The sequence below is a fragment of the Artemia franciscana genome, chromosome 2, assembly GCF_032884065.1.
Source record: "Artemia franciscana chromosome 2, ASM3288406v1, whole genome shotgun sequence".
NCBI classification, from domain to species: domain Eukaryota; kingdom Metazoa; phylum Arthropoda; class Branchiopoda; order Anostraca; family Artemiidae; genus Artemia; species Artemia franciscana.
Window position 1 is genome coordinate 65,432,371 of NC_088864.1, and position 15,229 is coordinate 65,447,599.

Here is a 15,229-nt window from a genome sequence, read left to right on the forward strand (position 1 = left end):
TTCATATACAACTTCAGATAATGTGACTTCAATAAGTGTTAGCTGTATGTTTTGCATCAACGACAGAACTTTACTGAATACCCTCCTGACTTCCAGGTCCGCTTTATATATCCAGAATCAACCCGGATTTCTAAATTGAGTACTGGGTAGATTGACCTCAGAAATGTCGCAATACAACTGTTCTTTTTATTACCCTACATATGGTCTAACCTCCTTGCAAAAATTTATTTTTACAACGAGGACTTTCACCTCTAGTTCTTTAGCCAAACCAGCAATAGATACCTGGTTTCTAATTGGCTTTAGTCAAAAATTATATTTTTGAATCTAATTTTGATAGTTTAAAAAGTATCATTTTTTGCTTGCTGTAAAACTTGTGCCAAAAGCACGAATCCTATGGGATGATGAATTTTAACTTTAAAATCTTCAGACGTTAAAAAGATTCTTATTCTAAAACTTACTAAAGTGAACAAGTGAGGGGTTTGGTTCTGATTTCTGTAGGGGGAGGGGGGTTGTATGTCACATATCCCCTTTCCCGCTGCAGATTGACGCCCTCGTCAATCAGAACATCCCCTTTCCTTAAATTATACCTTTCTTAAAGTTCTTTATTGTCAAATATATATTTTTATTTTTTTTCTTTCACCTCAAAATGATTATTTAAAGAAAATGTATATATTCCTACACCTTGTATTGAACCTACACCTTACACTTGAATTACATTAATACATCACTTGACATTAACAAGGTTTACATGTGAATACCTGATTCCAATTGTTTATTTTCATTTGAATTTTTATCTTTTGTATTTAGTTTTCAATTCATCCCAGGTATTCTAACATTAAAGTGTACAAATACATAAAAATTATATAATAAAGATCGCACTGACACATTTACTTAATTTAAATTTCAATTTAATATTGACATTTCTTGTATTGTTCATCACTTATTGTTAGAATGTTAGTTTCACACCTATTCATAATTTTTATATTTTTGCCCATTTCACTAATTGAACTGAAGTCTAAGGATAATGTCATTTTTCAGTCTTTTACCTCAAAGCATATTTACTGGTTGAGACTTTAGCAATTGTGAAATTTATTTTAATTATACGTTTTCTGACAAAATGGGAAGTGCGACACCCAAGACACCTATCCCCTAGCAATTTAAGTACAATAGTACAGCTGGTACTACGGCTCTTCTGTTGCGTTCCCGTTCTTATCTGCATTTGTATTGCTCTTAAAGCGTTTGTTGATTGTTTAATGAGCCAAGAGCTAAGGTATTTCTTAAGACCTTACTTGGCAGTTGTTGCACAAGTTATAAAATTAGGATTAAATTGTTTTCTTCCAAATCTTCATCTGTGTTTGTGACGTTGCTAAAGTCGGGTTTCAAGTTGGTGCAGGCTGTACGTTGTGATGTCTTCGGGAGCGTGTGGTGGGTGTACCTTCTCAGATGGATATTGTGTCTTCTCAGGTCTCTATCATTCAGTTAGAGGGGTGAAGATGATTGCAGGACAGTAGCTGTAGCTTGTTTGAGCAGTCTTACTTTGGGCGATAGCTGTTCGGTTCAGTCAGATTTGTGATTTGGGCAAATTTTTGGCGGTTGATAAAACATGATAGGTGTTTCTTAATTTTGACCATGCCGTATCGTCGGCCAATGCCAGAGTATGCCAATTTCTATAATAAAAATTTCCAGGCAGAATCATATGGCTATTAAACAAAATAGCAATAATAGTACATAATTATAAAAGCATTGTTATAAAATATTTGTGAGTCACATGATCATCGGTTAACATTAATTATTGTGACATTTAATTGCACTTGTTTCAAGGATGATTACGCTATGATAAATGTGGCAATATATTAATATTGTGTTATGTTAATAAAGAACAACTACAAGAGACAACCTCTATTCTCTTGTATATATTAAGAAATGGACAAGTGATTTGTACTTGTCAGAGGTATGGACTTTACATAAAATTTTTCTTCCAAATATTTATATTTCTGATGTAATTCCGCCAAAAAGAAATACAATTAAATTGCATCTTAGCCTTTTAGCTGTCATACACCAACAATATTTATTAAGGTAGGGACGGGATATATAAATATACGGGAAAAGACCTCGATTTCATGTACTGTAATATCCTCCCATCATAATGGCTTATAATATCATCAGGAGCAGTAGAATTTAATTGATGCATATTTTGTGCCTCAATTGCATCGTTTTTTGTCTTTTTTCGTCTTAAGAGGTTTCCATAATTTACTGTCAGTAGCGCTCTTATTGTTAGTGATATAAGAAATACCATAAATATAGTGATTATGATATTGTACCACAAATTTGGTGAGAATAATCCGTATTGACTCTCCACGTATTTTAATCTTTGGTCTTCGGTCGGAACAACGGTATCTGTAGATCTAATGCCTCTTTTATCTTTGCCAACTGCATTGTACCCATAATTTTCTCTATATTTGGCCCTATTGATATTTTTGATTCTTCGTTGTTCATATTCGGCATTGTAAAAGAGAAGTTTATCCCTTGGAAGTTTATTATTTTTGGGCTTATAAAGTTTGTGCTATTTGTGATTAAAGGTGTTTGTACAGTTGTTTCTTTGGTCACGAGTCTGCAACCTTGTTTAATTGTAATCGTTCCAATGTCTTGTAACAGTATTTCAGTTCGATAACTGGAATCAATTTTTTCCGCATTGTTGTAGCAGGATAGGGTTCCTCTTGCCTTTTTAGGCACTGTAAATAACCATAAGTCATTCCGTAAATTAATGAAGATTTCTCTTTTTGTGCTTCCTACTAGAGCATCACATAAGTTAGGAATATCTTGTTACTGTGATTCCTTTAGGAAGAGATCTAGCATGCATGACCCTATTTTAACGTTATATATAGGTAGCGTTAGTTGGCAGAATAAATTTTTAAATGACACGCATTCTTTTAAATCCTGGGAATTAGCCAGTGCATATTTTCTTCTGTCTTGATCAATTAGCATATATTTTGCTTCAGGCATAATGCTCATGAAGGAGTTGGTTTCTTTAATGTTAATGGGAAAAGTAGATATCTTGTATAGATCATATATGGACTGTCGATTAATTAATGGGATTGTAACTACTGCAAAAAGTTGTTCATTAATTTCGGTTATATGTACTTTTAGTTTAGTATAATATAAGAATAGGCTAGCAGCTTCTGGTTCTACTGGTAAATGGAGGCCAAATGTTAAATGTGTTTTTATTTCGTTTAGGATGGCTTTTAGGTCTGAGGGGTCTACCAAGTTTTAGGAAAAGGATCCTCCTGTTAATTCAAATAACGCGAACTCAAATCTACTGACATTGGTGGCTAAATTCAATAATGACATTATAATAATGTCAAGTGGAACTGTTGCTAAACTAGAATCAGAAATTACTCTGTCGACCTCATTTCTTAGATAATTCATTGTGTTGACTGTTCTTGAGATTTTCTTGGATATGGTTTCAATTTTATCTTTTTGATAGTTGGCTATACTTGCTTGTATTTTTTGTACATGTAGTGTCGTATTCATGGCAGTATTTAATCTTTTAACATTATCTGTTAGTATATTTAAATCTTCTTCAGTAGACAAACCGAATAAACGAGAAGCAAGTTCCCCAATTATTGGGATTAGGCAAGTTGATCTTTTATATTTTGTTCTACAGAAAAATACTTCAAATATTCGTGTCGTACTTTGTTTAAATTTATGTATTTCTGCCTTAGAAAGTTCAAATAATGCTTCCAACCTTTGTCTGTATAATATGAGGAAAGCTTGGTGAGTAGGCATTTTATAAGGATTTTCTATAGTTAATTCCGGGAGGAGTTCCAACTCATTTCCTGCTGGCTCATCAGCCATTGCCAGTCGTGCACAAGTTTTCTTACCATCGATTGTCCAACATTCTCTTCTGTGATACTCATCCTGGCACTTAATGTCTCCCTCCATGCACTGCGTTCTCCCATAGTCGGAGTCAACAAAATGGATTTGCCATCTAACCTGTATTCTTCCTTTTCTTGTAGAAGTCCATATCCAACTAGTGGACCTTACTGGTTGTCTTACTGTTATCAACATTTTATCGTTGTTATCTGGTATTAATATGTTAGGGATATTTTCCGTAGTAATTTCTGTTAGTGAGGTGTCTAATTCCATTGGTTGCGGGTCAGTAGTCGTGATCATAGTTGTGAGGAATGTTTTTCCAATTTCCGTTCCTGTAGTATATTCAGTTTTGGGTGTAGTTTCTTCGTTTTGGCTATTGGATTCCCAGAAGGTAGTAATTTCATATTTCTTCGATGTACATTTTAAGGTTTCTGCTACTTTGTTAGTGGTCGTCTCTATATTATTATCATTTGTAACATTTGGAAGGCGGGAGGTTTCGTTGTTCCTTGTAGTTTCTGTTGTAACGTTTATTATCATGCAGAAGTACTGGCATTTAAATTTATATTTTGGTTTATCTTTACTATTGGTGGTATTAGACGTTACTTCTATCTCTTCTATACCCTTTATTGTTTCTGGAATTGTTTTGTTTCGTGTTACAAGGTTAGACTCAATTATATCTGTTTGGACCTCAGTTGGAACGATTTCTTGTGTAATTTGTGGAATCTTTGCAATGGGCTCTTTAAAGTAATTCCATACTGTGGGTAACTCATTTAAAAGTGCATATTGTCCATCATAAAATTTTCTTTCTCTTAATTGGATTTTAATTGGATTGTTTTACTTGGGTTTTCTATATTATTTGTACCTGAGTTTTGGTTTTCATTAGTCGATCCTTTTCTCCTTTTTTCTATGGCTTTCCCAAGTCCTATGGCTTTATCAATTTCGGCTATTTTTACATCGAAATCATCTATTAATTTCTTTGTCTTGAGTTTTGGGTAAGTGGGGGTTGGCGAATCTTTTTTCTCCTTATGGGTACTTTTGCTTGCTTGTAGTCCCTTGTCCGAACTTGGGAATTGAAAAATTGATTCCTTTAGGTCATAGGTATTTTTCTCTAGTCTTATTACTTGTTGGAATACAGTTTCGAATGGCTTAGGATCTAGTTTCATAAATATTTTCCACGCGCTGTTACTGGTTAGAAGTGAATTTTCATGCTTGAAAATTACTCCATGTTTTATGATGTCTTGTGTGTTGGAATGAATACAAAGGGTCATCAATATTGTTATCAACTTCATACAATAACTAACAACTAAATACAATAGATAAAAATTCAAACAAAAATAAACAATTGGACTCAGGTATTCACGTGTAAACCTTGTTCATATCAAGTGATGTATTAATGTAATTCAAGTGTAAGGTGTAGTTTCAATACAAGGTGTAGGAATATATACATTTTCTTTAAATAATCATTTTGAGGTGAAAGAATTAAAAAAATATATATATATTTGACAATAAAGAAGTTTAAGAAAGGTAAAATTTAAGGAAAGGGGATGTTCTGATTGACGAGGGCGTCAATCTACAGCCGGAAAGGGGATATGTGACATACAACCCCCCTCCCCCCTACAGACATCAGAACCAAATCCCTCATTTGTTCACTTTAGAAAGTTTTAAAATATGAATATTTTTAACGTCTGAAGATTTTAAAGTTAATATTCATCATCCCAAAATTCATTACATTCATCAAAAATGTAACTTTTGAATAAAGCCAATTAGAAACCAGATTTCTATTACTGGTTTAGTCATCCTACAGGCCGCGCCACTTTTACGGGTTTTTTTTTTGAAAGTGGCGTTTAAGGGGAGTATATATCTAAACATGGGAGCAGGGTAGCTAAGGGTTATAGACTAAGAGGGCTCTATAAACAAATCCCTATAACCATGGAGACAGAATCATTACTATGATGTTCAGGTCTCCTGATTTATGCAGATTCCCCTGGGAGCGATTCAATAGACAAGAGGAACTGTACCTTATATCTTGACTCATAGACAAAGACAATTATTGACAATAACTTTATTTTCTTACTTCATATACAACTAAAGATAATATGACTTCAATATATGTTAGCTGTATGTTGTGCATCAACGACAGAACTTTACTGAATACCCTCCTGACTTCCAGGTCCACTTTATATATCCAGAATCAACCCGTATTTCTAAATTGAGCCCTGGGTAGATTGACCTCAGAAATATCGCAATACAACTGTTCTTTTCAATATATGGTCTAACCTCCTTGCAAAAGATTTATTTTTACAACGAGGATTTTTACCTCTAGTTCTTTGACCAAACCAGTAAAAGAAACCTGGTTTCTAATTGGCTTTAGTCAAAAGTTACATTTTTGAATCTAATTTTGATAGTTTAAAAAGTATCATTTTTTGCTTGCTTTAAAACTTTTGCCAAAAGCACGAATCCTATGGGATGATGAATTTTAACTTTAAAATCTTTAGACGTTTAAAAGATTCTTATTTTAAAACTTTCTAAAGTGAACAAATGAGGGATTTGGTTCTGAGTTCTGTAGGGGGGAGGGGGGCTGTATGTCACATCTGGAGGAAAGCTCCATATGGCACCAAAAGAGTAATTTCTGATGCCATCTCTAGAATGGGTGGGAGCTAAAAGGTGGTTAAACCCTCTTTAGAATGTCTTTTCAACGGGACTTCGGGGGATGAATATGAGCTCGATTTGCTTCTTAGTAATAGTGCCAGTTACGAAACATGCGTATAGCACTGAGCCTAAATATATTATTCGGGAATGAGGGTAGAAAGTTGGAAAAAGGCTTTTGGTAGCTAATCAAATAGCGATTGATATCTAAAAGACCATTCTGTTCCTTTCAATTACCTTTGTGCTAAATCTGGTATCGGAAAATTACACTTTCTGTCTACATTTCTGGAATAGGTTGAGCTAGAATGTTGATTATATTTTTTCAAGAGGTATTATTAAAAGAACTCTACTACAAACAGGAACCTTCGCCACTTAGTTTCAAGTGATCCTACTTTTTATATTCTCGTTTGGGTTAGAAACCAAAAGAAAATAAGCATTTGCTGTAAGTCACACCTACTTTGGCTGCGACAGTTTTTTCGGGACAAGAGATGAATAGATGAAAGCAGAGTTAAAGGCGATGAAACTCTAGTCTTAACCGTCTCACTGATTTTTTTGACAGAGTCGTAGTATCGTATCTGCCTTTTTTTAACCAGGTCGGGAGTTTTGTAGCATTCGATGATAGTGTGTCCCAAGATCACCAGTTTTAATCTTGGCACTTTTTGCTACCAGCTCCTTTAAAAAAGTAAGCATAATTCTTTTAAATTTTCTCTTTTCCCACCTAAAGCTGCTATTTTGATGACCAAACAAGTTTTGCGTTTACTAGAAGATTCTTGGATTTAAAAAATCATGTTTCAGCTTAAATTTTAGCTTTATTTCGAACCTGGGTCTAGCCTACTCCACTTACAACTGAATAGCCTATCCTTCAATTCTTTCAGCTCCCTGTAAGACTGGATATATGGAATCCAAGGGGACATATAATGGCTGAAAAATTTCGCTAACTTTGTCAAAGGAACTTGCAATGGAAATATTCGTAGCATTGAAGTAGGACAATGAGCAAAATATCAAATGATATAATTATTTCTGAGCTATCTCATAATGGATCTTTTTTCGAACTAAAGGAGTAGGATTTCACTAGATTTCATTGGGATCATTCCTGTTACCCCCCTAGTGTACACTACTGCATAAGAATTATCAGAGTTTTTCTATTGATGGGAGTGTTGTCTCCAATCATGACCCCAAAAAGCTTTATGTGATACCTTTAGGATTTAATAAGCCTGACTGTATTCATCTTATATAATTCACAGGTGGGACTGCAGCCTGACTATAGCACAAAGAAAGAAGTAAAGGAAGTGGGAACTTGCTGGGAGGGTGATAAGAGGAAGGCTTTGAATAGATTGGGATGAGGGAGGAGCGTGCGTAACAGTGTTGGCCTCAGGTGGCCTGATGCTGCGGTGAGTTGTTAGTAGTAGTAGTTGCAGTAGTAGCAGTATTAGGGCCTGGTTCCATTGGGCAGTGCCTGTGCACCCTTCACTCTAAGGCTCCCTAATCTTAACCTTTATCTTAAATCTAAGGCAAGAACTTAAAGAAAGTGTGTTAGAAAATAGGCTAGTAGTTTTTATCTAGTCCTGAAAAATTTTGAGGTTGAAAAGAGCTTTATCGAAGTCAAGCGCGTTAACTATTGTTCGAATCTTTTTAAAGTTCAGATTCGTTTCGACATTGGGTAGCCAGGTTAACAAATGAGACGGAGACACCCACGATCCAAGATACATTATTATCTTATTATGGCCCAAGACTCTAAAATAGGTAAATGACCAGAGAGATCTAAAAAAAACAGATTTTGTTTTGTTTCAAGCCTAAAAGTAGCGAAGTTTGAAAAGTATCGTAACCCAAAAAAGCCACTATGTGGGCTTGTAGTCGACTGTCCCACGAAATTGAAAATTTAGTAGCCTAATTGGTGGAAGACAGCCCAACCTGGGAACACAGACTCTATGGTTACTACTGAAGGCAAAAACAAATCACCTTTTCTTTTAAAATTATCACTGAAAAACAAATTAACACGAAAAACGTCAGTACAAAATGAGGAATAAAAAACAAGTATACCAATTAGTTCAAATCTACCAAGCAAAGCAATTAGGATAGTCAAATTTTACGTCTATAAGATGGTAGCATATTATGCTTAATCAATAGATAACGCTTTTCACCTAATTACCTAACTGATGCAACAAAGTTCACTGAAATGGAATGCCCTTTTCACTTGAAAATACGAAAGATAGCAATTGAAAAAGATACGTTTGCCTGTTGTTATGCTTGTATTAATATCTCGCCTGTATTAGTTTGCCAATTTACGGTGGCAATTTTGTGGTAAAGCTCAAGCATTTGTTCGTGGTTTGTTTTCAGGAGTTCAGGCTGGATTCAATTGGAGCCGGTAGCTTTGTTTGTTTTCAGGTCTCTGATAACTGCTTCTATTTCAGAGCGAAGAGGGGTAGGACTTAGGTCTGTAGAGATCAAAGGGAAGCTGTTGAGAACTGCTCGGTCTGAGTAGATGAGCGAATTCGTTTTATTTTTAAAGTATTTTTTCCATCGAGAGCGGATTTCGTCTAGGGATTGTTTTTAATTTCCATGTTCGTCGAAAAGGGAACACGCCTTGATACCCTTTTTAATTGCCCATTCCCCACTCTTCTATACATGAAGTGGAAGTTTCCTTTCTTGAGGGCCGACTCACATTGTTTGCATTTTTCTTTAATAAAAGGGTGATGAACACATCGAGTGGCTTTCTTTACAATCCGTTTGAGATGCTTGTATCGGCCCCTGCTATCTTTATCTTGCTTATGATTTTGCCTCTTTTAACCACAGAGAGAAATGATCTCGTCTGTTATTCAAGGTTTCTGGTTGTTTTTTTTTGGTACCCAGTATGGAATGAGCGACGCTATACATGATTTTTGTGCTGGTAGTCACCAGGTTGTCGATACCCTTTTTGGACAAGATGGGTGGAGAGTTCGACGTGAGTTCCAAAAATTTTTTGGATGGAGTGGTGATGTATGTCATGCGTGTTTTCTCATCTTTAGGGAGATCTACTTGGAATTTGGTGGTTTTCTAAAAAAAACTTTGATGATATTTTAAGTCTCTTTTCAACCTAGACATGACAAGCGAGTGGTTGCTGTCAAAATCACCACCAGCTAGCGTGACCGTAATTATAACGGACGTTTCCAACGTCTAGACACGAAGAAGTAGTCTATTTAGTTTTTCCATCCGGTGAGGTCCAGGATGTCTTAAAACGAAATCTGTGCTTGAATAGTGTATTTGTAATGAGAAAATCACTGTCTCTTTAGAATTCAATAACGCGTTCGCCTCTCCTGCTCATTTGTCCATGGCCGAATTTGCTCATTACATCTTTGTGTCCTTAGTAGTTGTTTCTAGCGATGGCATTGAAGTCACCAATGACAAGGACTATGTTTTTTTTAGGGACACAATCAACTATGCCTTGGAACTGGATATAGATTTTTTAAGACTCTTTGTCGTCTTTGCTGGAATCTAGAGCGTAAACCTCGATAATTGTAAGGCTGGTAGGTGAAACTTGCAAGTGGATCATGAAGAGTCTTCCCAAAAAAAGGGTTACAGTGATTAAGAGTTTTTGGCCTTATTAGACAAAAGGAAACTTACACCTTGTTGATATTTGCGATCATTGCGCCCCGAAAATAGAAGGGTGACATCTCCGTGTTTCATGTCACCAGTGACTGAAGATTGGTTTCGGCCGGACCCATAACGTCCCAGCTGTACCGTTTTATCATCTTATGAGTAGGTCCATTTTTCCCTATTTGGCAATGGTTCTACTGTTGAGGGTACCTATTGACATTGTTATTTTTGGATAAACAATGGTCTCTGGGTTTGGAGTTGTCAACATAGATATATTCGCGCGATTTACAGTCGTCGAGTCGTCAGCTACATCGGACACGGTAGTTATTAACGCGTTGCCTTTGGTTACCCTAGACGCGGTAGTGCTGGCTTTCATATTTGATCTTTTATTCATATTCATCAATAAAAATCAAGAAGGGGTTTCCTGGCTGGATTTGGGACAGCGGTAGATCACTCCTTTCTGTCCCTAGCAGGGGCTGACTGTATCTACTACTGAAAGTGGGTCCTTTTGGCGTCCTGCAACACCAGCAATTGAAAGTGATTGCTTGGGGAAGGTTTGCGACTGACGAGACTTGTCTATAGACCGATAGGCCCTGCCCAGTACACATTAGAGGGGCCCTCCTCCTCCATTTGAATTTATGATCTCAAGACGAGGGTGCTCTAACTATGTTTCAAGACCCCACAGAGACAGGATCCCGCTGGTCCAGGCCTCACTTCACCAGATGTACCCTGAATATCTGCAAGGCGTTCCCTATCTGCCACCTATGGACATGCTGAGTGATCTTGGGGAGGCCCTCATTGAGGAGTGACTCAGTAGGTACTCAGAAGTGACTCAGTAGGTACTTAGGAACCACCTGTTGCGAAGGTTATTAGAAAATTTTCTAGGCTGCTTCTGTCTTGTGTGGGTGTGAAACAAGAATGTATTTTATCTCCTAAGCTTTTCTCCTAATTTGTCAATGATTTAGATAGTTATATGAAAAATAATGGACACTCTTATCTACCCTTGGATTGGCTTAGCCCATCATGTATATTATTCGTGGATGACATAGCTCTAGTGGTAGATGGTAGAGATAATCTTCAGCAGCAATTAAATATAATGAAAAGGAATGAAATTCCGGTTAATTTCCCTCTAATTATGATTTTGTACATATTATGTGATCTTCACATATTAAAGTTTATTTTTAAAGATCAATATTTTTTAATTTGGTGAAAACCAGGTAACTATTCGGTGAAATCTGCGAAGTTCGCCCCCCCCCCCAATGAAAAAAGCTCGGGACGCCCCTGGTTATCAATATTATGCATAACTGATCTCAACTTATTGTTTGGTACATTTATGATTAAAAATATTATTAATTTTAAACATTATTTAATTAAATTCTTTTAATTTTTACTATTAAATTATGAAGTTATTTATTTGTTGAATATTATTAAATATTATTACAGGTCGGCACCGTTTTCTTTGCGAATCGGCGCCGAAAAATGCTAAGAATGTCAAGCCATACAGTAAAAAGATTTGGCAAACGCGGCAAACTATTTAAGAAATAACTTCATGAGTTTCTCAACACAATGAATCAGCTTGTTACTTACGATCGAAATAGTGATTCCGAAAGTGACTCTGATAATGAAGAAGTGATACATAAAAAAGCTATTGATCCTTCCAAATCATCTGTTGTTATTCTGGCTAATACTGCACCGGATGTTGTTGTAAGTAGCATAGTTTAATTCATTGGAAATAAGAAAATCCCCAATAGCTTACTCAAGCAGTGCCTAGGGGGTAAAGCTTCAGGCTGAATAATTATTCAATAAATATAGAATACAGACCTTAACCTGCTGCCCACAGGGTTCATGGACTAATTTGCTTTGCTGTATAGGTAATATTATCAGTAAGGAAAATCAGACATTACACTGTTAACCTTTCTAAATAAACCATTTCTAGATTTAAGATTATCATCTATTCCCCATTTTGAGTCTTTCCCCACCACTGGTAAGAAATTGTGCAATGATGCAACCATGTTGCAAAAAAAAAGGTTTCACATATTTGCATCATCAACAAATGAAGGAAATGCATCATTAACCAAATAACTGTTGGAACTGAAGGAGCCTATTCACTTGCAAGAATCACTATTCAAGCAAATTTTTTTCACCAAGGCCTTCCCATAGCCAAAGAATCCTTTCAAACAAATTTAATCTTGAACTGAGAAATGCCTCTATTCTGTCAAGGCATTTCTTCAAATCAACAGAACATAAATGTAATATTTCATAAAATTCTAGTTAATTGACTTCTTGCTGTCTTGGAAAGGGTTTAGTTTAGGAAAATGAAACTTTCAGGGATAGGTCTACAGGCTAAAGTATATCCCTGGAAGGTATTTTAAAGTACCCACCACCACTCCTTCTCCCTCTAGAGGGCCCTGCAATTTGTCAACATGACAGGTGTATACCTATTGAAATTTTGACAAAACAACATTTTACCTTAATTTTCAGTTGCTAGCTGGTTTTTCTCTACCTTTAGTTCTGAAAATATAATTCTTGTTATTTGAGTAGAATTATGAGCCATATCAATGTTTTTTTTTCAAAATTTAGGAAATGTATTTTCATATCTTTAAAACCTTATAAAATGGAATTGAGCAAAGTTATGAAGCTGAAAACAATTTTGTTGTGCTTCAATTAAGCAGAAGATCTATTTTGCAAGGTTTTATTTTTAAAACACACATATTTTTAAAGATCATCAAATGTCAGGGCCCTCTAGGGGGAGAAGCAGAGGAGGTAGTTGCTTCAAAATACCTTCCCAGGACATACTTTAGTCTGTAGATTCATCCCTGAAAGTTTCATTTTCCTAACCTAAATCCTTTCTGAGATAGCAAGAAGTCAATTAACTAGAATTTTACCATTAATGGATAGATAAGTTTTTAATTAACTTTTGACTTACTACTATAAAGAAATTACCAGTGATGACTAGAAATAATATTTAAAATATAATTTCATTCATATTATACAACCCCAATTTTTCCCATGGTCTCAAAATCCTGCCCTCTTTATGGTTTTTAGTTTGCCCCATTGAGGAGGAGGGTCAACCAGAAATGGATGTGCTTCTAGAATTAGCATTTCTAAGTGCTATAGTATAGAAACTGCTGCTTTGCAGCTTAGTTTCCACTTTAGACTTCTTGTGATGAAACTAAAGCTTTACTGCCTAGGTTAATACCCAACTACTTGCCTAGTTACTGCCTAGGTTAATACCCATGTCTAATATAACCTGGAACCACATTAAATCCCATCATGCTAGCAGGAAAGCATGGCCCCTTGTGGTGTGCCAGTAATGACTTCAAAATTTCTATTCTGCAAGCCTCTCATGATAATTTATGGTCCACAGGTTGTACTGTATTTTGGTTGCATACCACTAGACACTTTCAAAGAGTTGATTGTACCCCTTGAATTAAGGGGAGGTGGGTGTCATAGAAAATTTCAGCACTAGGCATACCATAGAGATGCACAGCTGATTTATAATAGGCTATGTCAGTTGCAGTTGACAAATGCCCAGTTAAATTCTAGTTTAGCTACTTTTTGTTATCTTGGAAAGGGGTTAGGCTAGGGAAATGAAACTTTTAGGGATGGGTCCAAAGACTAAAGTATGTCCTGGAAAGGTATTTGAAGTAACTACATGCACTCTTACCCCCTCAAGAGGGCCCTGACCTTAGATGACTTTTAAAAATCTTTGTGTTATAAAAGTGAAACCTTGCAAAATAGATCTTCTGCATTAATAAAGTATAACAAAATGGTTTTTAGCTTAACAACTTTGCTCAATTCCAATTTATGAGGTTTCAAAGATCCACAAATTTCCTAAATTGTGAAAATAACCATTGATTTGGCTTTAAATTCTACTCAAATAACAAAAATTGAATTTTTAGAACTAACACCAGAGAAAAAGAAACTGATAACTGAAAATTAACAACAAATGTTGTTTCATCAAAATTTCAATAGGTAGACCTGTTAAGTAGGCAAATTTCTAAGACTTAGAAATTAGAAGAGGGTTAACATGGAAGCTTGGCATTACCTTCCCAAGGTATGTTTTTGGCCCTGTATTCATTACTGAAAGTTTCATTTTCTTAACATAACCCCTGTCCAAGACAGCAAAAAGTAGCTAAACCTGAATTTTACCAAATGTTCTTTTGATAATGCCAAGATGTCTTACTGCATTTGCATCAGCTAAGAGAGCATGTTTATGGAGCTTCAGCTGAGAGTTGACCATGACACCAAGATCACTCTCTTCTCCTGTTGGTGTTAGATTAGAGTGGCTGCCAGGATTAGAGTTATTCAGTGTGTAATGTTGGTGACAGTTATTTGGCCCTACATAAAGCACCTTCTATTTTTCTCAATTGTAATAGTATTTTTCTAGAGTAATATTAAATATTTAATTAAAATATGCCTGCACATTACTTTGTCTCAGTCAGGCTTCATTATCTCCAAGTGGACACAGAAAACAAATTTTATCATAGGCATTGCAATAGTGCTGCCTAAGTAAAGAGCAATGTGGGGATAATGTATTATTTATTTAGCTTTGGGTTTTCGGCCAGGGCACTTTATATAAAAGGAGTTGTCATAGAAACTTTGAAAAGGGCCCATTCAATTGAAAATTGAAGGGCTAGTGCCCATTTTAAAGTTGAAAGTGATTGGAGGGCAACAAACCTCCCTCCCACACCCACCATTTCCCTAAACATATCCAATCAAAATTTTGAGATAGTCATTATGTTCAACATTAATGAAAGGTCTGGAATTATGTTTTTGAGGATGATAACCCCCCACAACCCTAAGGGGATATAACCCTGGGGGCATATAAGGTAGGCCTATATAGAACGGGTGATTTTATAAACTTTGGAGGGGGCTCATTGGATTGGTAATCTGATGTTCTAGTGTCCTTTTTAATATTCAAAATTTTGAGATAGCCATTTTTTTCAGTGTAAATGTTCAAAGTGATCAGAGGGCAGATACCTCTCCCTTCACTTTGTATTTTCCTAAAATATATCTGATAGAAATTTTGAGATGGTCATTTGTTGTTAAAACTTTGAAAAAGACTCATTCACTTGGAAATAGGAAGGGTCTTTTTAATGGTCAGAAGTGATTGGAGGGCAACAAGCCTTTCCCA

The 15,229-nt window shown here is 35.7% G+C and overlaps 1 protein-coding gene across 1 annotated transcript in view; it reads left to right on the forward strand.

The window, feature by feature from the left end:
- Positions 1-11,614: 11,614 nt before the first annotated feature.
- Positions 11,615-15,229, forward strand: part of LOC136043960 (pre-mRNA-processing factor 17-like) — a 72,816-nt gene continuing 69,201 nt past the window's right edge. The window contains exon 1 of the mRNA XM_065729035.1: positions 11,615-11,796. Within this exon, the coding sequence (XP_065585107.1) occupies positions 11,659-11,796 (138 nt within the window). The 5' untranslated portion in view covers positions 11,615-11,658. The remainder of the gene's footprint in view (positions 11,797-15,229) is intronic.